This window comes from Apostichopus japonicus, chromosome 13 (assembly GCF_037975245.1).
Source record: "Apostichopus japonicus isolate 1M-3 chromosome 13, ASM3797524v1, whole genome shotgun sequence".
In the NCBI taxonomy this organism is placed as follows: Eukaryota; Metazoa; Echinodermata; class Holothuroidea; order Aspidochirotida; family Stichopodidae; genus Apostichopus; species Apostichopus japonicus.
In genome coordinates, this window is record NC_092573.1 from 23,298,735 (window position 1) to 23,323,748 (window position 25,014).

Sequence of the window (25,014 nt, forward strand, 5' to 3'; positions counted from 1 at the left end):
TGACTTTGGTGGATTTTTGATGGATTTTTAAAAAATTCTGAAATTCTAAAAAAAAAAATTTTTTAAAGGAACTGTAAAATATTGGGGTAATCTCTCCAAAAAAACAGTGACATTTTTTTTCTGACATACAACGTAAAAATGAGACTGGTTCGTTTCTCCATTAAAGCAGCCATTGCATTTCACTACTACATTTATGCCTTGGTAGAAACTGCCCACCACCACTGCTATCCATTCCCATTTTTTCCACAAACATTATCTGTACATTCCTCCATACAATCACAATGAAGTATTTCTTTCTTTTCAGAACCTATGCAATCAACTTCATTCACTACCTCTCACACTGACATGAAGACAAAACCAACAACAGCCCATCTTCTTGTTATGCAAATTAGGTTAGGCCCTACGCAACACCTGATATTGGAAGAAAAATGTGGTGTTAGGCTGAAGAATCAAAGATTTGTTTTTAAAACAAGTAATAAATTGAGATCATGGCAATCCCTTGATGGCACTATCAAGATCAACTTAATGTTTTTGAAGACCGTGTGAGGTCCTACATTCGCAAAACATGTACTGATATATTTCCCTTGTGACAATTATTTTCAGGTAAATGTTACATTTTTATCAAACTACAGGACCAAAAAGACAAACTGAACCTTTGCTGAACTAGGAACTGCTAGACATGAACATACTTAAAGCAGCATTTTGCTTCCTTTTCTATGGTTTTTCCCAACCTCCCTGATTCCACGATGCCATAACGATGTATAACTAGCTTATCTATTCAAATCTTACTTCAAATGGTGTCGAAAAATTTACAACTTTCAACTTTGTTTTTCTTGAAGGTATTTTCCATTGGGATCCAAATAAACCTCGCCCATAATATGAATATTTAATAGCTACCTACGTCATTGGCCAATACGTAATACAACACCATCCTTGATTTGTGTAGATTGTCTATGGCAGTTGTACCAGAGATCTGTTGGAGTCCAGCTCGCTGGTTGTACCAAGTTACCAACTCGACGTTTTGAATCTATTTTTAGCAACGACTCATAACTAAACCTGCATCTCTGATTGGTTGAATTCAAACTAGTGGGTTGGGGGAACTGTATGCGATTAATATTCAATGTGTAATTTTTCGGTGGACATTTTTTTCATTATCTGCAAATGTCCTTAGTTACTTGCCAATTAACACTTTTGGCAGGAAAAACTTGGCAAATATCTTAGTTTGCTGTTTTGTGATTGATATACGTAAAAAAATTGATGGACTTGTCAAAAATGTGGAAAACGGCGACAAAACGCAAAATGCTGCTTTAAGCTGGTTCACGAAAAGATCGGCAAATTATCGACAAAATTTAAACATCCACGTAGGGAATAAATCATTGGCAAGATGAGACCACAATAATCTTATAATATCTTTAATATATATATATATATCTTTAATATATTATAGGATACAATGAAGATACGATAACAACTATTGGTAAATTTTGCCAAAAAAATGGTAACATATATGACACCAACTGATTTGCATAAATTTGATGAATCGATTGTTAAAATATGTTTGATGAAGTCACAGCTTACTACTGAATATTCAAATGCCCTCCCCCTTAAAAATGATTTAGTTAACTAAAGGGAAGGTTGTATTTTCTCTATAACTCCAAAACATTATGCAAAACACAGCACAGAACCCACTAAAAAATTCCTTCATTATAAACTTACTACAAATTTCCAACTAATTTAGGCAGCAGTGTTTTTATCACCAGCATTAAGGGGGGGGGGGAAGATTTCATAACATCACAGGAATCCAGTTCAAGGTGACCAATTAAGACTTAGTGATAAGCAACGCCAAATGCAATGTCGTTTAGTTTGTTGTGGCAATCTTTGGTCTCTGATGCTTAATGCACAAGTCTTTTTTTATATACAAGCCTGTCCTTCATATACTATACAGATGTACCTGTAGGCTGTACCAGCCAGTGAATCGATCAGTAGTACCATTGTGATTATCAACTGTGTAAAAACACCTCATTGTTCATTGTACGTGCAGCATTTATTCAGACAGAAAATAAAGCGATTTTGATGACAATCTTTTTCAAAGGAAAGAAAAGAAAACTTATTGATAATCTACCACTGATCTCGGTGGGATACACAATGAATAGGTACTGCACAATTATGAATAAATCGTTGAGATTTTCGTACGATTTAAAAAATGAATTGGTTAATTTTTGTCAAGATTTTTTCTGCTAAATTATGCCACGAGAAACCGCCTCGCAGCTTGCATCAAAATGCATAGTGAACCTTGGAAGTGGGTGGTCACATGGTTGTTCAGGTAGAGAAGGGGGTGGGGGTGTACAGTGATAAATAAACTACTATATTGATGCTATACTAATTGTGGCAGTACAAGAGCAATAGGATGGGGGAGACAGGTAAGCTGAAGAAAGCGTTAGTTTATCAAGAAAGTCAGCATTCTGGGTTTTTTTTTGTTTTTGTTAAAGAACACCCGGTGCGATAAGTGTTGTAGGCTAAGAGTCTTTAACAAGGGGTTATTAGAAACACAACACTTATGAACCACACAAATTTAATCGGAGAAGGATCGGAGAAGGGGGGGGGGGGCAGGAGGGTAGAGAAAGTCATTAACTTGCAAACTATTCAAGTATCTCTGAGGAGAAATCTTTACTCATTGTTTAACTGACTGTTCATCACCAATATTCCTTTAAATATTGTTAGTATCGGTCTAGGATGTCTTACAGAAGCCTGAGGATAATTTTAAAGGTCACTTGCCTGTCTGAAACATTTAATAACTTCTTCTTCAATGATAACGAACGAAACTACCGAATGAGATGCTTAAAGGCCATCATTTCTTTCCTTCTTTTTTGGTTCTTTTCTTTTCTTATAAGTGTTTAATTTTTCCTCCTGGTTCTTCTCCATTTTTGTTGGATTGGGGGGGGGGGAGGGGAGAGGAGAGAAAATGGGATATGTAAACATGCCACCAGGTGTACAGGTGTCTCTAAAATGAGACTACTCATCGATGGGTATAATTGTTGTCGTCGCACAAAGGGCAGATACAAGAAGTGCAATGTGAGGACGACCTTTGAAACAAGTTGCATGCTATTCACTGCGTATTTCACAGTTGACAATATGCCAATAAAAATGATCCCTCCTCCCCTGCCCCCCCACCCCCCCACACACACACATGTACATATGAAGATGGGAAGTTTACACTGCCAGCTCAGTTGTTTCAGTATGAATAAAAAATCATATCAAAATATGTTACAAATACCAGGTCTCTGTTTGAACACCTGCTTTTACACTCTTTGTCATCATTTAGACAGACTGGGGGGGGGGGGGGAGAGGTGAGGACAAGGAAGTGCGGGTGTGGGTGGATGGGGGAGTGGGGTGTGGGGGATTGTGGGGAGAAACGGAGAGGGCTATATTCAGCTCTATCTACTTTTGCAGCAGTGGAATTTGAACGATTCTTTACTTTGTCATTCGTCAAAGTTAAGTTACTTTACTCTGCACTGTTTACATAACACAGACAGTTATTTTGAATAAATGGTAAATCGAATAAAAAAGAGGGGGGTGGGGGGTTTGGATGACAGTTTACCCACAACATTTCAAACTGTCTACAACCAGTGGAAAGGAACACAAAGAATGTCATCTCATGCAATCTCGTCATTTCTTCTCTTCTTCAGAGGAAATACATGACGAGGTGTGCATTAACATATACATCCATAACAATGGAAACATATACCATAACATGATATGGCATCACTGGCACTGACATCATAAGGCAAAAGAGACTGATAGCAAAAACATTAACATTAACAAGAACATAAACAGCAAAGCAAATCATTCTAGGGAAAAAACGGGGGAGGGGGGAAGAATGTTCTCTGAACTTTACGTGAATGATTAATGACATTTCATGGGAGAGAATTTATTGTAATATGTGGTCACCCTATGGCACCGCTCCCTTCAGCCAGTATTGTTTCTATCTCATTTGTTCTGTTGGATTCACCAAGCAGTAAGGTCAACATGTTCTTGCCAATGTTGTCAGACTTTCATCGATTGAGGAATCGTTACAAGTTTGCAATGTTGTGGACAACTAATGACGTAGTATTTCACAAATTTTAGTATCAACCACCATGCATGCAAATAGCAAACTGAATTTTTTTTCTCAAAACTCTGTACTTTTTCTCCATTTGTTGAAATGAAACTTTAATGATATGCAATGTTATGAGATTTGGTATGGAAAACAGAGAAGCAGAATCATAAACATCTCTTCATTCTATTTATTTACAGTTAACATGTTGTCATCAACCTGTCAGTATAAGATGTCAAAATTAGTTTAGCAAAGATAATGACAAAAAGTGACAGGAAAATTGGAGACAAAGTTAGCCAAACCTCTACCTCAAAACTAAACCTCTATCACGATGTAGAAGCACAGACATTTTCTACCACCCAGAGTACGTGTTTCAATGCCATCCAGGCCTCGCACCCGAGTTTGTAAATGTTTGCAAAGCGAAAGCAGGTTATTATTATCTGCTACTGACGTATAAGTTCTATATCAGCATTTTATATCCCACCTGATTCACTTGATTAAATAGTTTATTGTCACCCTATCCCCCATCCTGCCCCATCCTCGCCCCCTCCTCGCCCCTCCTCCCCCTCCCACTCCATAAATAATATCAAATTCACAAGTAACTCCAGCTGTTGGTTTATTTGACTTTCTAGTTTACTCTAGTCACTTCAGCCCTAATACTTATATGCAAATTAGAATAGACCAAAGGTACACCGAAAAAAAAAATATTACAAGGGATGAATTTCTTTCCCCGTGAGTAGCAGCAGAACATTGTGAGGTCAGAATTATCCATCTGCCATGACAGCGTTATGATCCAACAATAATATGGTTTTGTGTGGATTTGTATTTTTGTTTGTTTTTTTACGTGACCAGACACTGCATATGTATAGTAAGAGTAACCGGCTGCTTCAAAGAGCTGAATTTGACGCCACCCACCTGACGTTGACGACGACGACGATGATGACGAGTCCTTGCCGTGCCCGGAGGCAGAGGAGCGATCCTCCCGCTCTTTGAGGTTAGACACGCCCTCTGGACGAGGAAACGAGGGAACAAATAAAGGAGGAGGCGGCCGTGGTGACGACAGCAGCGGAGATGGTGGTGGGACGGATGCAAAAGACGAAGTTGGATGCGATCACAAGATGCAGGAGGAAATGGAGGTGATGGGAGAGTCAGGCAAAAAAACATGCAGGAATGAGAGAATAAGACAAGGGGAGAGATAATGAGAGATGACAAAAGCACAAGAGGATCAAATGAAAAGATGAAAAAAAAAAACATAGATACATCACAAGCAATTTACAATAAATCAGTTATATTTTGTAAATTCATTCACTTTTAAAGAACAGTCGTCTTTGAAAAGTGGCACTTTTTGTCCAATGTCACCACCTTCACTACGCATCAAGGTCGAGTGTGCTTGTATTTAGACAGGTTGAAACGATCATTAATTTAAAGCATGTCACTTTGAAACTTAATAACCCAAATGAGAAAATAACAAGTGGCCAGTTTTACAGAAGTTAGCAGTGGATTGGAACAGCTAGATCTGAGACATTTATCAAAGAGACCTATTCCAAGCCCAGGTACCAATCTAAGTTACTTTCATTTCCAAAGAGTTTAGCTTAAATTTTCCTTGTGGCTGTTGGGCATGTTTGAGCCATCACAGAGATTGGAGGATGCCTCGCGAAACATTTCACAATGGGATGCTTGAGCTATGTGATGGAATGATCGTGAAGTACAACTGTGGAATATTGCAAACAGGGAACCAACAATTAAATGGTCAGGTCTGAGTGGAGCATACAACTGAATGAGAGATGAAGTGATGTGAGGGTAACATACATAATGGAACTGACAAGCAAGTCTGTAGTACCTAGTTCCGGACCTGGACTCAACAGAAACTGGACTGGACGTGAATTGTCATTGGTCTATTCATCTTTAAATAAATACTTTTTTCCCCTCTGTTTTTTACTCGTTTTTTTTATAGTTTTTTATAAAGAACAATCAAACAACCTGGAATACCTCAACACTAACAATTGCAAAGTCAGTCTTTACCATACAGGTAATACTGTGTTAACACTAGAAACACTTGGCGATAACTATTCAGAAATGTTCAACAAGTTCCTTACATTCACTCCTTTGTGAGTCAAGGGAGGGGGAGGGGGTGGGGGTCTAAGATGAATACCTGTAGAGGATTTTGTTTTTAATGATTCTCATAAACTAATGGTTACTTTGCACATGTTCATCAATCGTTCACATTTAAGTAACACATTCTTCTTTTACATAGATATGTTGTCAACTGTCCAAAAATTAAAAAATCAATAAATGCACATACAATGAATATGAAAGTCACAATTTTTTGTGTGATTAAGTAGTAAAGGGTATATTTTGGTGAAAAGTAGTTATTGATTATCTCCTCTCTATAGGCTAACCAGAAACTGAACAAAAACACACTAGCTTGATTATAATCATATTGTCATATTTTGATGGTACCTGCATGGTCTTACCTAATTGGGAAAAGAAAAAAACTAATTTTTGGAAAGGAGACAAGTAGGCCACCCTATACAAGTTGAATTGTTGGTCTGTCTGATAACAGGCAGATACCTAAACTAGTCGGGATGAGGGGAAAATATATACCTAAACGCCACCTAACTATCGGGCTGAAGGGGAAATAATAATATATACCTAGGCGCTACCTAACCTAACCCTGCTCGGCTGAACGTTGCTAATAGCACATGGGAGGAACCTAGATACAGTGTGGGACTAGCTTTGAAGAGGACAAAATGGGACTCTTGGCTGTGAGTTTACATCAAGTTGGAATCGGCTTGGACAAGCTGTCAACTTTTAAAACTTTTCGGATGAGTCACAGACCAACAGTTGGCCATGTTTCAATGATGGACCGAATCACAAATAACACAATTTTTTAAGCTATGATTTTTATTTTTTTCCAGGTTGTTAACAATTTCAACACTAATCTACAACTATTCATGTCTTCAGACCCCCCTTCTTCCCTCCTTCCCCTCACTCTATACCCCCATCCCCCGCCCAACCTCCATTTCCTCATTCAATGTTTTGCACAAAAGTCATAGAAACAACCATCAAACTAGTGATCGACCTACTTCCAAGAGAGTTCGTACTTCAATGCTGACAGTTAGAAAACGATATTTTCTCGCCGAAGAAGAAACTAAGGAAACACACATCTACACAGGAGATTTTCATTACCAATGATTTTTCATGATTTTCAGCTTTATTTCAGTACCTGAGTGTTGCTGAAAGGTCTTTGTAACTTGACCACTGAAGAAACATTTCGCACATGTTATCGAGAGAAAGAACGTACAAATACAACAGAAAGCAGTATTTTGCCCTTATCTCTCTGCTAGTATACAGTAGAAGGATTATCATGGTTCTAGAGTGTGTTGTATGGTGTCCTTATATATATGTATAGTGTCAACCACAGATAGTTAATTCCAGAACCAGCAATGTACTATTTAACCCCATTCAATAGTTCCTTGGATATAAATATTCCTTTGTTGGATCGACACATGCTGACATTTCCTGTTGATCTCAAAGAAATTCTGCGATTTCTTAGAATAACATAAAAAGAGACAGTTTTCCGCACCTCTTAAAAACAACACTTTCCACAACTAGTTAACAACACTTTCCACAACTAGTTAAAAAAAATTGGGACTTTTTCTTGCTGAGCAAGGAGTAACAACAAAGCAGACCCTTTAGCAGAAATGATGGTCTGTAAAATGAAATTTTTCCATAATCTTGATCAGAAAATTAGCTAATAGTGAAAATTACCCTTCAACTTGTCTCTTCGTTTAAACCCTTCAACTGCTGTCCAATGGAACAATTTAACAGTGATTAACCAGACAATTTGTTGAAAACCTGACAGGAAAATTTCTTCCCGAAGACTTAACTTTGTGTGTGTGACAAGTCTAACCGTGAGTGGGATATGTGCATCTATAAGCCATACCTATTACCCACGTATATAGGTCATGAGTTAGAGGAAGGGGTTGAATAGGTCATACCATCAGACTGATCTATTGTTTTAACTAAATTCCAGTAGGGATTATGGATTTGTACATCCACCGTAATGCGACAGGACCGATGGGCAGGAATGGTATCTATTGTTATTAAATCACCTTTGGTGTAGTTAGACTGTCTCTTTAGATTGTACTCCTTCGCAAGTTAGCACCCTCCACAAACTCATCCCAATCAAACTTTTTTCGCCCACAGCTTTTTACTGACGTCCCAGTACAATCTGTAACCTCACTTCATTAATGACTTTGTTTTTGTTCTTTCAAATTTAGTCTAACGTAAGTTCTTGCAATTGAAAAGAAGCAACTACATGTAACAAAGCATAACAACGCCCTCTATTATCATCTTCTTTCATTATTAGTTGAATAGAATCATAACCATATGTTTTTTTTTTTCATTTCTATTTTTTGTTTACATTTATAGTACAAAATAATCATACTGCTTAGTTCAGCTTTATACTCTAATAGGCTTTAGACAGCTATCAGACAAAAATGAATTAGTCTAAACAATGGATTTTTTAAAAGTGCATTGAGAGAGTTCATTCTTTAGTCAACCTTCACCATCCATTCACAATGTTAATTTTGAAAGTGCAAGGAGCATCTCTTACTCACAACTTAATGGACAACAGAAGATATTTTTTCTGCTCTTTCTAGTCGACAAAGTCAGCCTCATTTGTGATCTACAATTGTCTAGCAAATCCCTTTCCTCCTCCAACCACCACTCCCCCCCCCCCAACCTATAGATATTTGCTCCCCTTCTCCCTCTGGCTTTGATACAACCCCACAAGCATCCCAAGTATCAAACTTGATACATCAAAATGACTTCCCTTTTAGGATGGAGCGAAAGTTATTTCTGATCCAATTCTTTACATACCATGTTTTGGGTCAAAGACTTTCAGTTTTTTACCAACAATGACAATGAGTTAGATATCCCTACTATAGAATTCTTTGAATCTCTGTGACAAGTGGTAAGAGAGAAGAAAAAAAAGTATGATAAGAAGATAAGGGTGTTATAATATACCAATGCTTCCACCATGCACAACTGTCACCAAACAGTTCCTTAACACAAAGAAATACTGGAAAATGAAGATATATAACTGCAAAAATGGTTCTCACCTGTGCTGGCTGGTCTAGGAGGTTGCGGGCTTAGAGTGTTCCGGGCCATCTGGGGCTGAGGACTCAGGCTGGATCTCAATATCTGTGGGTTCTGGTGGGGGCTTACACTGACCCTTACATGCATGTTAGGCTGGGGGCTTAGGCTGTTGCGTGGCGGGGCAGCCGGGGGTTGCATGAGGTTCGAATCACTGACTCCTGGCTGGTTGGGAATAGGGCTGTGGTGTTGGGGTTGGTGTTGCTGGTAGATGTGAGGGCCCAGGCTGGAGGGGGGCTGCGAGACTGGTACACTGACTGGCATGGCCACAGGGAAATTCTGATTCATTTGTGGTTGCTGTGGGTATGGATGGAAGACAAGATCGACTAAATCAACTATTGGTACTCAAGAGAAGTACTGATAAAATGTCTCAGATATTGTAACTGGGCAGAACTGAAACAATCAAAGTGGGCTGATTAATTTCCTACCAAGTGAGCAGCAAAAGAAAGTTGATATATTAATTCCATTGATGTATTTCAGCACCCAGAGAATTTAAAACAAAATTCAAGTAACATTTCATGCCATAGTTTTAGCCACCTGGGATTCACACAAAAAGTACACATCGTCTGTCCGATAGTTATTAGAATTATTCAGAAAATACTGTCATATCAGTCCAATTTGAGTAGGATACACTTTTCTTGGCACATAACAACACAATCTAGTGAGGGTGCGGGAGGGATATGGGGAGATGAGGAGGGGATATGATGGTAACCCACTTATGGATCAACTGTACAACTGCTATCTCAACTTTACGTTGCAGTGATCACTTTTCACAATTGTAACCATTCCTAGCTAATTATACATTTGATATCATCCGGGAAGGAATAAATTACTATCTCCTACTTTCATTCCAATAATATACCACTGAATCTACCTGCAACTTTGAGGGAGCTATCCGTTTACAAACACACATTAAGTGAGCCTATGGAGATCTCAATCCTTTGTCTATAGCCATATTAATACTCAACAACGATGCCCAGTGCGGCTAACAAATTAATCAGTTCACAGAAAACTATTCTCAAATTGAAAGGAATCCATGACTGACTTCTAAAAAAATCAGAGGTCAGTACTTGAATTGGTCCACCACTCACAGGGTGCAGTAAGGAGTAAGGACCAAGCATTCATGGATAATATGGTGAAGAAAAACACCCTGTTTGGCCTGTTGAAATATGCCCAAAATGAAATGGTAGATGTTTGTCATGAGGTGGCAATTTTCACCTACTAAAAGTTGGCTGCAATGAGGATGATGGAGCTCATGGGTGGTGGGGTGACACACCAGGATACGGCTGGGTACACAGAACACATGAGCACACAATGCATGCGACAAAAGTTTTTTTATCATCATAACTCTTGCCAAAATAATGTTAGTGCTTCTGTATCCATCTTTTCCACTGTAGATAGGTTTAGCAGTAAAGTAACTTTAGGTTTAAGTAAGAATTATTTGGCTTTTCTCACCCTTTTTCATTGCTTTTGCAGGATATTGGTATTATGTATCACCCCCATATACATTGGTATGATATTATTATTATTATATACATATATATCATAATAATAATAATATTAATAATAATAATAATCATAATCATATAAACTTTAAAAAAATGTTATTTACTCTTGAGTTGCCATGGCTAAATATCTTGTCGAATTCTTCATTGATTTTCTGATATCTGGCTTCTGTACGAGGTGTGAGGTTGAACTGCTCAATCTCAGTTTCTGGGCTGTCACATCCTTTGTTCTCCTTCTTGTTCAAGGCCTGAATGTAAGAACAAGTAATAAAAAAAGAAAAAAGATAGGTTAAGAATGAAATTATACATCTAAGAAGAAATACATACTAACACAGCTACTTTTTTGTAAAGTAGTATGTATGCTGATAAATTAATTTAAAACTTATCATACTTATAATTTATGATAATATTGTGTGATTTGCTAGGAAAAACACAAAAGTTCATGAAGGCTGTGAATTTTCTAACAGTTATATTTTTGTTATGATTGCTTTTTAATTCATATATACAGATATATATATATATACATATATATATATATATATATATATATATGTTTGTATGTTGTATGTGTATATATATTTATATACATATATATATATATATATATATATAAATATATATGCCATGATTCCTCTACTGCATAATCTACTGAAGCCGTCATCGTTTTACTGCACCATTCCATGTAACCTGCATCTATCAGATATGTGTCATTTTACTTCCAAGAAATGATGATCTGCTATGTAAGTATGGATAACATACAGAGTAATATTGCACAAACAGCACCAACAAACTATACTGGAAGATAACACAAATTATGCATGCAAGTATTCAGTTCATCATAGAACTGAGTGTGTCCTGCTATATTTCTGACATAACCCGCAACATTTGATCTGTTTTCATAAGATGTTTCCTGTTTCATAATGCATAGATAGGTGTAAAGTAAAGTCAAATTAGTACGCAAATACTTATAAAACAACTCGCCTTCTGCGTTATGAGACTGATTTACTCCCTCCTCGTTCATAAAAATGATGGTAGGAAACAATGTGAAGACATTCCTATATTTTGCTACAGAGCATGACATATGAGCAAATAAGCTACGAGCAGTCATTAACCTACTGTAGGTACATGGATCGATGTGTATGAATGTGTATAGGCTTGTGGACATATGTACATATGTCAGTGGCATATATATAAGTCAGTGGACATATTAGTGGACATATGTTTAATATGTCAGTGGACATATATATGCCAGTGGACATATGCATATATGTTATTGGACATATATGCATATATATGTCAGTGGAAATATGCATGTACAGTATGTCAGTGGACATATGCATATATGTCAGTGGACTTGACAAGAAGAGTTACAACATGCACATGTATGAGCACTTAGCTCAACTGTGAAACATGGCTCATGCATTCAGTCTGAGGTAAAAAGTCTGTTAGAACATAACCCATGCTACTAAATTTCATAAAACAACCTCAGACGACCTCATTTTATCACACAATGGTACTGGTTCAACTTGTTGTATCAACAGCCGGCCCTCCCCTTCCCGTCCCTTTCCTTCAAACCTCCACTTCCCCGCAGATTATCGTAAATCTGTAGTAGAAAATGCCACTTGAATAATCATCATCAATATATTATACTGCATTGGACTATATATATATGTTTCATCACCAAAATACATAGTAAGTTTTTTTTGGTAACTTTCTTTCTACTTATATCAGATACCTTCTGCCTTTATAAACTTAACATGAAATGTATAAATCATATGCTTTGTTACATCACCATATCAACCATATCTACATACTATCTTGAAATGTTAAAACTGAAACAATGTCCAAATTGAAATGATTAATACGACCCATCTGTTTCATCTCTAAAAACAAGATGAGACGAGCACTACACTACACATATTTGTTCTGCATGAATCGTTGGGATTTACACAGCTCGTCATCGGAGTATTTGCTCTTCTGCGGCTGCGACGCTACCCTTTCGGCCAATGATACTTCAAGGATGCTCGTACTTGAAAACGGAGCATTGGCATGCTGTGTTTACTTCACGCTGAGATGTTTCTTAGAAAACCCAGGTCACTCTGTGGCAAACAGGCATTATTGACGACAGGCTAGCAATTCTATTAATTTGGTCCATATTTACTCAGATTACATGATCATTGTCAATTATATTATTTTATTCTAATGACTTTCTGGCAAGGTGCATTCCCATTGAACCTTATAAATACTACTGTATGTACTATTGTACGAAAGGTGCATTCACAAAATGAATTAAATTGAGATACTGGCATTACAGGTATGCATTGGATCAACTTTGATTAATGTATACAGCATACATAGTCATGATACCAGCTCCCTGGATTTAACCATAGGTGGTAGATGGATGGATGGATGCAGGGGGCAGAGGGGGTGGCGGAAATTGAGGGGCTTTCTGAAGGGAAGAATTTGTTTATAATGAAATAGACAAATCTTTTCCAACATGAGACTCATTGTTAATACCAATCAATGTACTACAGATAGGGTTTCAACAACATGGATTTAATAAACAAATATTAAAGTTTACAAGAACGGCTAATCAGCTTCTTTTAGTTTTTCATGTTTCTTTCGTTGTTGTCACACGAGAGGATAACTTATCAAAACTACAGTATGAATGAAAATTTTTGCTTTAAATTTAAGTCAGATCTGAAATTCAGTTTTCAGAGAACTTTGTCTCAAGTAATGGCTACCACATTAACACAATGTAGGTCTACAACTCAAACAAAGGCGACACATGCTACACAAAGTAGATGACATAACAACCTCAACCATCAACATTTATTTATTAATTGACCTCACAGATAATACGGTTTACAAAACCCGATTCTTACCTAACAACCTAAATGCCACAATTTGACATCTAAAGAAAAAAATTACCAGTCAGCAGCACATGTGTACATTTAGCCATCCATTAATTATTTAAAACCCCATCAAGATCCTTCTTAAGGATATCAAGAGACAAACCAAAATACTGTGATTTGCATGCGCTCGCAAATAATTAATAAATCACTATCCAAAATGTTACAACCGTAAACCAATAGTTCAGAGCTCTGTGTCCTAGCAGTCAGACTATTAATTGTCGCTGGCCGCCGTGGTACATCGACAATGAAAATGATAATATATTGTACATCCAATAAAACATCCATGCCATCTACCTGTTACCATTATTAGCATTTCCATTTCCAAAAGTTTACTGAATACCGTGGCATTTTAAAGAGGTAAATATTGAGGCTGGATGCAAAGAACTGTATCTTATCAATTAATTACAAACTCTGTAGTCTGTGCAAGACACTGTTTGCATTTTAATTTGTTTCGATTTTTCCAGGAATTCAGTGGGTAAAAAAAAAGAAAAGAAAGGTTTTTGCCCTCTGAACATGTGGCCCCCAAGAAAGCAAGGAAAAAAGGGTTTGATTGGTAGATGGTAATTAGGTCAAGAATTTGCTTTCTTTTGATGTTTAAGAAGGTAAGAATGCTTTCATGTGGGGTGAGGAATGGGTTGAGGAATGGGGTCATGTACTTTGTAAGGCAGCTGCTTGAAAACAAGTTCCTCTCGAGTACATTAAATATTCACTACCAGTTCAGATTTTATGTAAAGGTTATTTCTGTTGTAGACGCCTTTATTCTTCCTTTTTTTCTTTTCATTTTTCTTTGGGGGGGGGGGGGGATTTGTGAGAACTACATTCAATAAAGCTTGAATTTCACCAGAAGCAACATATCATGTTAAATCTCCAGAATTAAAAGTATCTTTTTTTTTAAGAATATCAATTTTTCAAACTACAGTCAATAAGAGTCAAAATTTTGACCAGACAGACGACGACGGCTGCTTTCGTAGCGATACTCTGTTGACGAATGTAATCCTTGCTTTGTTGCTAGAACCCTCACGGGGAGTTTCCTTTCCATGGAGATAGACAATGAAATATTTAATTAAGATGATGAGTCTTGTAGCTAGGCAAACAGTACAACTTCTTTTGTTTCGTCTTGAAAAAGTTGTAAATATGTATTTTGTGAATTACCTGACAATTTCAGACCCAGGGAGTGCTACGAGGATTTGCCACATTCCTTTCTGGTGAAGGTTTCGGTAAAAAACTCATAAATGGGTTACCCAAGAAGACTCTGGACTGAATGAGTCCAAGTGTAAAATCAATTTGCCACACACATACATATATACAGGATTGCATTCGACTATTACCTGAGCATTGTTCGTATTTGAGAACGCAAGTAGAATCAAGATCCTGCTTTTCTCCTGAGAGAAGGAACAAAGGTGTACCCTGATGCACCCATATTTGAGAAACACCAGGTGGAGGGAGTGGAGGGAGTGGAGGGAGGGAGGGGAGGGAGGGAGGGGTCAGTGATAAGCAGATAACGTTACACAATCACGAAAAGGTCACCATGATTGTTTACAATTCACTGACATGAGACTCTGTTCTGTATATTCGTATGTCACTTCTTTGCTGGCTTTAATATGCTGAAGTGACGAGGTCAGGAAACCGGAGATCTCGAAGCACTTGATCTCCCGAGCATCCACGCTACAATCTGTATGGCCCCCTTCCCGGGTCAGGATCCTCCCAATAAAGGGGGAGGGGGGAGATCGCGATTGCAGGGTCTGATATTCTGTAACAAATTAGGCGTCCACACTAACGAAGATCTTGGATTTCAATAAGTGTGGATTAAAGAGAGCCATAATAACGCCACCAAACATTTGTTTTATTTTTATCTCCATAGATCTGTTGACATTAATAAACCACTGAGCAAAGGTTCAATATTTTACAATCGATATTTCACGTTTGAATTTGTTTTTCCCTAATCGACTCCATCAGTTTAGATATCATCACAAGACAAACAGAAAGTGGATCCATGGAGTCTTTGGATACTTGTTACCACATCAGCCCTGTAACCAATGTTTGCACATCAAAGTTCTGATGTAATCAATTGGTTTGCTATACACACCTGCATACTGATAATTTGCATTCTATGTACCCACCCATTCAGCATGCTGTGGAGGGAAAGGGGGAGCTCTTATATTTAAGACTATGAAATGGCAAAAAAGCATCATATAGGCTACATGCATGGAAGAGGGGTAGAAGGGAGGAGGTATAGAAGGGGAGGAGGGATGTAGTGGGGTATGGTTTAGGGTTCATAGTTTCAAAGAAAATATTAGATTTTCTGAAGTAGCTAGAATTATTGTGAATTAGGTTAAATTAGAAAGGCGAGTGGCAGGGGGGGGAAGGGGAGAGCAGGGGTGGGATGGGAAGTGAGACATTGATAAGGAGTGAGGGGAAGGAAGAATGGAAGGGGTATAAATGAGCAAGGTATAAGTGGGAGGGAAGGGGATGAAGTGGGAAAGAGGGATATGAGGTGGGTGGGAGAGACCGAACTACTTCACAGAACTCAGTAAACACAATACAGTACATAGAGTTTTTGTTTTTTATCACTGTGTCAGTAAGCAGCACAGCAACTACAGTATATATTATCCAGATGGATTAATATTTCTGGGGAAAAAATAATTGTTGTCGTACCCTCCTCCGTTTCCTAGTCTTCAGAAGTAACCCACGGAGGTAGACCGTGTTAACTTGAACTATACTGACCAACAACTATAAAAGCACTTCCTTTCAAAGTAGAGACGTCATTCATAATTGCTTTCGCACATGACATCTATATCAATTTGTTGTACTAGCCGTATGGGAATCAAATGAAAAATCCGAGTGACTATCTGAGTAACCCAGGTTTTTAAATTAGAAAAAAGGGGATAACCCCGAGCGTTGACAAAAAGGGAAAAATACTCCCATAAGCTTTCCTTACACCACACAAGTCTAATTTCATCATTCACATATAACTTCTTCTTTTTTTTTGGGGGGGGGGGGTGGGCTTATTTTCAATATTAACCATGTTCAAAAAAAGAAGTCTGGAATCTATCTTCATTCCCCACCTCCACCCCCCCCCCCCCAAAAAATAAGAAATACAAACATAACCCAGACTTCAATTGTCGTGCTAATGAACTAAATTAATCAAACATTTTCTTTCTTGGGGGCAATCAACAAATTTACAGATTCAGCACAACATGTTACTACAAGTCCTGGTTTATAACGTTCCACTGTACTCCTGTTCACTGCCAACCTCAATAGGCTCGATTCTCTTACTGTAAAATTAGAAATTCATGCTATTGTCTTTGAGCCCGGGTTCAAACTTACAGGAATGTACTTTGTGGAGAACGACGTGCAATGGAAGCGTGCAAAAATTTTGGGGGACAACAGAGATGACCTTTAATAAATTAAAATATCATCAATAGATAGGAGATATACTTCAACAAGGGAACGTAGGTCAGAAGTGTAGTAAGGTCTAGATCATGATATACATATATATCATTGATGTTTGTCTTACTAAATAGTTTGTCTATGTATCCCCTGCTCTGTGCTAAGGAAACTGTCATACCATTTACATGCGCCACAAGTCACTGATTCGTTCCTAGTTTGGAAAGTTTCAAACTTATGAATATGTATAGATCATAGCACATGCCACCAATCAAGGCTGGTTGGTTGCTCAATTTATGCTAAAACCGTGTGTCTCAGCATCCAAATATGAATTTCTGCTGCATTTTAGATTGCTTTGAGCAAACTTGCCGGTGCATGGAGTGTTTATGTGAAATTTCCTCGCATCAAACTTCTGCAGGAACAGAACTGGAAATTTCCAAGCGGATTTGTGGCAGACCCTTAACTTTCCCTCTGGGCAGACTGAAGGATAGCGGGGGTGCACCATTAAGCAGGGTAATTACCTTATTGAAAACTGCTAAACGAGATGATAGACAATCACAATTTGAAAAAAAAAAACAGTTTAACTTGCACCACTGAGCCACGTCACTTTTACAGTCTATTAGTGGGTGGTGGAAAGCTACATTTGACCAATTGATACAAATCTAGCCTTTTAGACAACCAGACCAGAACACCCAGACCAATCCGTCCAGTTGCCGGTTGCATTACATCACTCAGCGGCTAGTACTGACAGTGAATATACAGTAGTTTATACACATGAAGTTGTATACAGCGAAAGGCTATTACCTACATGCACACGAAGTGCATGCTTATTTTATACTGCTGGCTTTCAATCTGAAATGGATCTGCAGCCTTGCCGAAAGAACTTGAAGAGTCATGCCATCTCAGAATTCCTTAAGTATGGTAATTTGTCAGTTGGGCCTTTCACAAAGTCATAAGGTGTGTTTGGTCTAGACAACTAATAACAAACTCAAATTGGCCCCAGGGAAGAGCAAAGGCAGGCAAAATGGAGAATGTGTGTGTCTTTATTGGCAGAGAATCAAATTACTGGATAAAATCATATGCAAACATGAATATTTTCACAAAGCTTTAGGGCTATCATCATTCTTCCATCATTTTAAATTTATTAGTTAACTTGTAAATTTGCATATTACAGATACTCAGAAAACGGTAAGAGAGAGAGAGAAAGAGTTCACAATGGTTAAATTACTCAAATTAACATGTCATCCAAGCCACTGTAAGTATTCACAAGGTTATAATATGAGTAGATCTAAACCTTTCCCTCCTTCTAACCCCCGCACCCCCCCCACCCCACCTTATCCATTCCTCGCCAACTTATGAGATAATTAAATATCTCTGATAAAGGTAAAATATCCTTAATCTGGGGGGTGGCCTGAGACTGCTCCAGTTTAGAGGGAATAACCTTTAAAACTAAAATGTAATCCCTGGATAGAAATAAACTCTCCCTTTCAAATCTGAAAAAGTACATTTCCAACTGAACAGTTGAAATTAAAATCAGGCAAAGTTTGATAGTTATAAAGTTACTGTCTCTCTGTGGTACTGCACATTTATCTCAAAGGAAAAACTCACAGGCAGCAGGAAAAAGGACCTAATCCATTATATCCCTTTAATAGGCATACTGCACTGCTTTAACTTATATTATGAAAATACATTATAGTTTTAGTCCAGCTGTTGAGAATATCCAGTTGCATCCTTTTCTACCACCAAGTGACAAATTAAATATCAAGATCACAGTTGTCCGTTTAAAGGGACTGAAGTTGCCAACGAAAGTGTCAATTTAATTTCCTCCTTTTTAAATACCTGGAGGATCGTCTGTTTCAGAGTGAGCTGTTTCGAGTCAAAATGCGTATCATTCTGACACAAATGTCTCAAAATATTTATGCCTCATTTGCATATATGCCAATCATCGGTTGACAATCACCTGTCCTTCTCAAAACCTACGATAGCAGCTTCAGCATCCGTCTCGGATGCACTGAGTACTATTGCAGTGACCTCTAGGTAGATTCACAGCCTTCGGCATGAGCTACCGACGCAAAAACAAATTGTAATTCAAGAATGCTGCCCTCCATTTTCATTCTCCCATTTGTAAGATATTGGTTTGTTTATCATCTTAGCAAACGTTCAACTCTAGTTCCTGATAGGATTTTATGCGTTTCATTCGCAATGTTGGATTTATAGATATATGGCTTTAAATATTTGATTTTACAAGTTTGTACCAAACAGAGCCAAGGACCATGGTCACAATACAGCAATAGTGAATAATGAGGAGGGAGAGGCAGGCCAGTGTGGAGACAGAATCATGACCAACCAAAAACAAAATTAACGTAATTTTGTGTTTGATTCTCAATTTCCGAGCAGCAAATTTTTTTTTCTTTTTTCTTTTTTTTTCTTCTTCTTTATTTGCTTTCAAGATATTACATTATCCTACACGATGGTAGATCACATTTTCATATCCCAAGGGTCTGATAACCATCTACTCAAGTAGTCAGGAAAAAATCCACATTTCCATGACCTTGGTAGCTCTAACACTTCAACTAGAAATAGCTGAAGAGCAAACATTACAACAGCTTGTTGACCGCCGCCACTCTGCGATTTCATCATTTTGCCGTTCGAGTGCGGCTTTATCGTCTAGGAAATGTTCACACACTGAAAACTCACTGTTAATGGAGATCGTCAAGGATAGTTAAAAAGGTGTAGTAATTATAGTCATGTGTATTATAGTCTAAAGGCTGAATGAGAAACACAAAATCTTCCTGCTACTTCCCTTTACTTTTTGCACATGTTGCACAATCTCTACTACTGAAAGTATAGAACATGTTCTTCTTTGAGATGTTAATGCATGTGTATACCCACATCCCCACTCCCCCCCCCCCCATCCCTCATAGTCTGAAAACTGAAACTCGACAACCCTCTAAAGATAAACCCAAAGTGGATTTGATCTGACCAGTGATCACCCGACTTCCTCAGATTGACTGACGCTTGATTCTAAGCCCCCCTCTGATATGAAGAAGTCGTCACTCTCTTCCTTTTATCGATACATTTACGCCGCCGATGGGAATGAAATAACTGACATGAGATTTTATTGACGATTAATCCATAATAATTGAGAGAGGATTCAATTTTAAAATTTGTACTTTTATAGTTTTTCATAAAAGGAGAAACTATGGTTCAAGGGCAGGTAAACCCTGTGTAAACATTTATCAACTTTTTAGTATCAACGAAAACAAATTTTGTGCAAATTGGTAACTTCTAACTGTTTCACTATAGACTTCATTACTTACAATGACTCAGGACAAATCAAAGGGAATGGACTGCATTATTGTTATAAATACATTCTTATGTGAAATGGCATCAAACTTATCAAAATCAATTCAAACCACCTATGACACTGCAAGGCGAGATTCTTGTTACGTTACAAAATATCAGCACAACTTAGCTGTATAGGTCCAGCCCACTTTGCAGGTAATGATCGGAAAATCTACTGCCATCATTTGAATACATCTCTTCTATCCATCGGCTATTTTTAAGCACTAAATTTGCGCATTATGAGGCCAAAATTGTTTGGGGGCGTTACTACCAGACATGTATAAACCGTTTTGGGACACCAACTCAAGTGATTTTATCAAACTTTTTAGTAATGATAATGTAACCACCTTTTTTCCATATTTATTCGTTTCTGCACCTTTAGAAATATACAATTTTTTTGCCTCCTAATGGTCACAATCAATAAATGGCATGTTCCTAAATATCTTCATCATTTTTCATCGTTGATAACGAGGGGTAGGGTTCAACATCAAGTCTTCTGTTGACTCAAGAATCTGATGTTATGACATCCAAAACGAGATGATGACCTCTCTACCCTGAGAGTTAAACTTCCATGAAAAAGCATCAGTCTTCCTACACATGTGGAGATTGGATATTCATGCTGTGATCACTGCACGGCTAGCACCAAGTCTGACTTCTGCAGCAGCTATCATACCCGCACAATGTTTTGGAGAGGTTCCGATTACCAGACAGTCGTGTAGGCAACCTCCTGGGGTCCAAACATAGACAGCCCACTAGGATGGGTTGATTCCCACCACTTCAAGCTAACTTTTCCACATTCCCACACCAATTGTATCCCGTACATCCAGTTAACCGGGATAAGCCTTGACTCATATTGCACTTCCAAGAATAACCCTCCCACACTCTCCATGCAAACACTATTACCAAGTAGTCTCTAACCGGACATGTATGAGCATCTCTAACGATTCTTAATTTCCTAAATTTAAGGCAGGCCGTTGCGATTTTCCTCCAGCTGCTAAAAATAGGACGTGATTGCGGTAATTTAGGAGCGTGAGTAATGCCCTCTCTCCCGGGGTGGTCAAGGTGCCCCAACCATAACCCCACTCGAAAAGAAAGATTCCTATTGTCATTTATGAAGGAAGACAAAGGGTGTAAACAAACACCTCAGACAACCACTGATTTATCTAGGAAATGAGAATAGTCACTTCCTTTGGAGTAATCATATTTGTAAAGTATTTTTGTAAAGTATTTGTAGAGTATATTTTTGTGTAATGATATCTTCAACCTTCTGCAAAAGGTGAATCAACTTTGCAAACAAAAGGATCTTGCTGGTATTTTTCAAAAATTCCATTCAAAAATATCATTAAATATGTAGTCTGCACATGTAACAATTTTTCCAGTTTTAAGGCTAGGCCTACCATAAGATATACTGTAAATTTCGTTTTATGTATTGAATCTTGAAGGAATGGAGGATAATGGTATTTGTCTGTTCTCATGTTATTGGTTCTAATGTTAAAACTAAGGACAAACCGCAACTTCACAGGGAATAATAATAATAACAATGTTCGCATCTCATGTAGCATTTTTGAGGTTTATTGAATGTTTGCATAGCATTTTGCTGCGTGATCCTGGATAACTTATCTTTCCATACAGGAGTGATCCTGTGATTTCCCTAGCATATTCATGCACAATGCCACTGGTTAGATCTAGCAGATTTGGCAAGCTGTCAAGGCACACCTCCATGGTAACGATTTAAAGCAATTTCTTGTCCCTTTAATTTACTACTTATTCATAATCCTTAAAGCTATGATTTTAGTGCCCAAAGCCAACATTTAACAGCAAGATAGAAATATCCAAATTCATGGTTTGGGGCTGTAATTGTAAACACCGCTAAGAGAACTTTGCCAGCTGCCTCCTCGGTTTAATACAGCAATACTCTGGCTGAACAAGGCTGTTTTTGTTTTGGTTCAGAAAAATGTGAAAAACGGGATGTATACCAAACAATATCGAACACCCAGAACTTCCGTCAAGCCGGTGGTCTTCCAAAGTGTGCTGTAGTTGCTTTTGTTGAAAACAAGTGTTATTGTCACATAAATAGCTTAATAATTTATCAGTTTTATTTTTTCAATTTTCAATATGTGCAGCAAATTGATCGCAATATCTTCTAGTAGCTTCTGTCTCATCTTGGTTTGAGCGGTTTGAAATTATATCAACCTCATAAATTCATTTTTTTTTTCTTTCTTAATTTTTCACTCTTTGTGATTTCATCTCACCTGCCTGTGAGCAATGTACAGCAACGAGCTGAGAGGACAGAGTCTGAAGCCCCTTTCCTGTCACATCAAACTGACAAGAATATGTCTTTATTTTGCAAATATCCGAGCAGAGTCATGTTGGACAACACTGAGAGGGGGGTTACAGAGCACATGGGTTTATAACCCCTCTCCAGGAGCAAAGACAACTAGTATTCAAGGTCAAATTCGTCATACATTCGTCTGTTAAACATTGCATCACTTTGTCATCAAATTGGCTCGTTTATGCCATCACTAACATTGCTCATATCTACAGAGAAGCTTCAATCAACATTCTCAAAGGAATCCCTTGTTGCATTTGCAGTGTGATCATAAAACCACAAGAAAAGATGGAAAAAAAAAGGTTGTAAAAATATGAATATTAAAAAACACCAAAAGAACCCAGAAAACCGCTGTCTGTGGTGCAGTTGCCAGAAAACCAGTTTTGCTGCACGTGGGGACCTGTCCTCTAGGAAAAGAACGTGCACAAATGACATAGGCGAATAGCGTGGCAAGAGTTGTGCTCGGTCTTCGTCACCGAAGACCATGGACTACTTTTCACCCTGGGGGTTAATTTACACATTTTAAAATCGATGGGGGGTTAGGTATAATGACCTTGTTAGGTTTTTACCCCAATGCTGTCTCTTCTTGGCTTGTACTGTCATTTTTTTTTTTTTTTTTTCATTTTTCTATTTTTTTTTTTTTGGCACATTAAAAGAATATAAATGCCGTGACGAATGCAAAAGAAAAGAAGAAAGGAAAAAGTTATCAGTTGTACAAACAATAAGGTTCACGTCAGATGTAATTTTACGGATCAGCCTGTGATTCCAAAAAAAGATTTGTCTATAATAGATGGAGGATCTCTTTACCGTCGAGGTATGCTGATACCATCTCTCTGGGTGCTAAGTTTGGCATCTTAAATCTATTTCTGATGTGAAAACTGGGACTTTTTTTTTTGACGGAGATAAAAATAATCATTAAATCTAAACAAAGTCCCGGGGATATCACATGGAGGGAGGGAATTATGTGAACAAGCAGGTGTACATTTAAAACTTTTTTAATGTTAAGTTTGATGGCCCTGGTGAAATGAAGTGAATTTCAGAAGATGATCAGAAGAAGAAGAATAAGAAGAAAAAAAAGAATGTGACTCAAAGTGTGTGAAAATGTGAAATCAAGCAAAGACATATATGTGTTAAGTAGAACTAGCATATAGAGTATATTTATACTGCTTCATTTCATAAACAACCTAATTAAATGTTAAATCAATTCACAATTAGACAAATGCCTTTGGGGCCAAAGTATTTCTGATTAGGGATTTGAATTTTATTGAGAAAAAAAAAATAGCAAACTTGAAAAAAAAGAAGGAAGATCTGATTTTTTCCTGGCAAACTATCAAATTGAAAACAATTGTACCGGGGATATAATTAATATAATAATCAACTGTCTTGAATGACACAAAAGTAAAGTTAAGCATTACAAACTTATAATAATTGAAATTGACACAATTATAATTTGTGCGATGACTCATTATTTTACAGTTAATTCGTGTTTCCTTCGAAAGTAGTAGTCAAAAGTCAAAACCATCAACTATAGTCATTGAACTGGCTATGTACCATGCCATGTTGACAGTCACTGTTTAACTATAATGCTCTGCGTATACAAACATGTCATACACCATTCATGATATCCCAAGAATTCAGGAGTCTTTACAACTCAAAACTTTATTTGCAATCTATCTACTGACAAACTTTTTTTTACTTTTTTTTTTTTTTTTTTGGCAATGAGTGATTTGAGAATGTTTTTTCGATGGAAGCCTAACTACAGGATGTGCACTACTGTACGTCACAAAAGGGACAGTTTGCTTAATTCGAACAAACTACCTTTTCGTAAAGCCTGCAGGATTGACACAATTCCTGCGACAGAACTTAATGAACCCCAACCAAGTTAAAGCACTTAGGGTCTTATTTTACCCGCAAAGTTGTCCAAATCTATTTGAGATGCTATCGCTGTTGTGGGACTAATCAAGTCGTTTCTGAACCTTTTTGGGTTTCCAGACTAACAAGACTTCCTTAAATGACCAAACTGTACTAGCGAAAAAAGTGAGTCTATTAAACGGGAGACTTTATTCTGGATCACTGCCAAAACAGAAGATAGTCACATCCAATTTGAAAAACGTTATTACACTCAACTCCCGTTGCCTACGGCTTTTATAGACAATGACCCATACGGTGTTCGAAGCAAAATTTGTGGATGTGAAGGCGAGCGGCTTTCGGGTGTCAATTGGTCTAAAAGATAAAAGCTTTGACAGAATTTTGTCGTTTCACAAGATCTTGCCATTTTTG

At 37.6% G+C, this 25,014-nt stretch overlaps 1 protein-coding gene across 5 annotated transcripts in view; it reads right to left on the reverse strand.

Moving 5' to 3' along the window:
• The window catches only part of LOC139978435 (myocyte-specific enhancer factor 2C-like), a 96,948-nt gene that overhangs the window by 30,293 nt on the left and 41,641 nt on the right, over window positions 1-25,014 (reverse strand). For 3 of the 5 annotated variants that reach the window (XM_071988655.1, XM_071988653.1, XM_071988654.1), the window contains exons 4-6: window positions 10,866-11,006; window positions 9,220-9,550; window positions 5,009-5,101 (exon numbers count right to left, since the gene is read on the reverse strand). In XM_071988655.1, the coding sequence (XP_071844756.1) occupies window positions 5,009-5,101; window positions 9,220-9,550; window positions 10,866-11,006 (565 nt within the window). The remainder of the gene's footprint in view (window positions 1-5,008; window positions 5,102-9,219; window positions 9,551-10,865; window positions 11,007-25,014) is intronic. The other 2 variants (XM_071988658.1, XM_071988657.1) reach the window with 1 other exon arrangement.